Source organism: Boleophthalmus pectinirostris, unplaced genomic scaffold, assembly GCF_026225935.1.
Source record: "Boleophthalmus pectinirostris isolate CB_2022bp ecotype Guang Dong unplaced genomic scaffold, ASM2622593v1 HiC_scaffold_6, whole genome shotgun sequence".
NCBI classification, from domain to species: Eukaryota; Metazoa; Chordata; class Actinopteri; order Gobiiformes; family Gobiidae; genus Boleophthalmus; species Boleophthalmus pectinirostris.
Window position 1 is genome coordinate 31,309,665 of NW_026571447.1, and position 1,605 is coordinate 31,311,269.

At 45.2% G+C, this 1,605-nt stretch overlaps 1 protein-coding gene across 1 annotated transcript in view; it reads left to right on the forward strand.

Annotated features, from left to right (window-relative positions):
- The window catches only part of clstn3 (calsyntenin 3), a 101,534-nt gene extending 100,994 nt beyond the window's left edge, over window positions 1-540 (forward strand). Inside the window, exon 19 of the mRNA XM_055163796.1 lies at window positions 347-540. Within this exon, the coding sequence (XP_055019771.1) occupies window positions 347-496 (150 nt within the window). The 3' untranslated portion in view covers window positions 497-540. The remainder of the gene's footprint in view (window positions 1-346) is intronic.
- Window positions 541-1,605: the final 1,065 nt, after the last annotated feature.

Here is a 1,605-nt window from a genome sequence, read left to right on the forward strand (position 1 = left end):
GCGTGGAGTGATGAGTGCGTCTGCAGGTGTGTTTCGCTGTGCGGTCGCTGTCTGCTTCGTGTGTGTTTGCGTGCGCTGCGGGTGGTGCGGCTTTGTAGTTTACTGAAGTTGTGCTGGGACACCCGAGTGGATTCGTGTATAGTTTGCTCTGGATTCTGTGGCGCGTAGTCGTTTATTGATGGGGTTGGCGGCTTAAGAGCGCGTCTAATAACCCAGAAAATACAGTAGATTTAGTGTTTAGTTCCACTTTAACTTCTTGCAAATTTTGAACTAGTCACTAAACTCTGGTGAAAACTTGGCGATGACAGTTTTGTTTTTAACACCTGTAAACCTTTGTCCCCTTCAGTCGTACGAGTCTCGCATGGGCATGTCTGCGGACACAGAGGGGGAGGCGGAGGAGGAAGAGGAGGCGCCCGAGTCTCCGGACGACGCCAGCGACGATCAGAGAATCATCATCAAGAAGGAGGGCAGAGACAGCAACGCGCGCCGCTACTAAAACCACACTGTATTTATCTGCACCAGTTACCATGGAAACCACATGCCGGCTTAACCAATCACACACTCAGACATAGAACAGAGGTGGGCGATGTAAACAAGACAAGCTGAAATGACTTGAGTTCAAAATATTGAGTTGTTTTTACTTAGATTTATTGAGTTATTTGTTCCACATTGCTCTGTTCTGTCTGGTTTCAGTATATTGTTTTCTTATTTCAAGGCATTATCTGACAATGGAGTAAGTAGGCTTTTTTTCTTTTTCTTTTTTTCAAGTACCGTAAAAACAAAATTGCCAAAAATACACTCTAGTAAAGCTACCTTTTTAGTCCCTTGGAAGATCTTTTTGCCTTGAAATGAGGATTTAAAAACAATATCAGATATAGTCCAATAAGGTTCATTTGGTCTTCTGTTATTAGGTTCTTTTTTTTTAGACCAAGGCTACCTTTATATGATGACAGTCTGAACAGAAGACGTAAAAGTGGCGTCGCGTCTTTACTTTTTATTCCGCGTTTAGATGAGAGTTTTTGGGAGGAAATCTGCATGCATACGGTGGCGCAAAAGTGTGTGGAATTCGATTGGGTTTACATACCAGGCGGCTCGGTGGCGATGTTTGTGACGTAAACGCGTACGCGACGTGAGCAGATCTGACCAGAGTTTTCTTCTTGGGCAGTGTAGACGGAAACGCTACGGCGGAGCGTATTCAGCTTTTCCACTTTGGAGGGTAACGGTAAATGGTCAAATTTTTCTGTAGCGCTTTTCCACCTTCAAGGCTTTACAATAAGGAACCACTCACCCATTCACACACCAGTGTACGCAGACACTGTGGGCGAGGTAGGTTAGGTGTCTTGCCCAAGGACACAACGACAGCATTCATCTGTGGGAGCTGGAATCACACCAACCAAGGCCAGTGGATCTGACCGTTCAACCCTGTTTATGTCAAGAGCAGGATTTGAACTGCCAACCTTCAGATCAGTGGGCAAATGCTCTCACCAACTTTGCATTTTTAAGCCCCAAAAACGCAGTCACAGTCTAAACGAAAAGCACTTCTGATCAAATATTTTGCCGTTTTTGCCCGCCAGCGTTCTCGTGTAAACAGACCCCAAGAGTTTG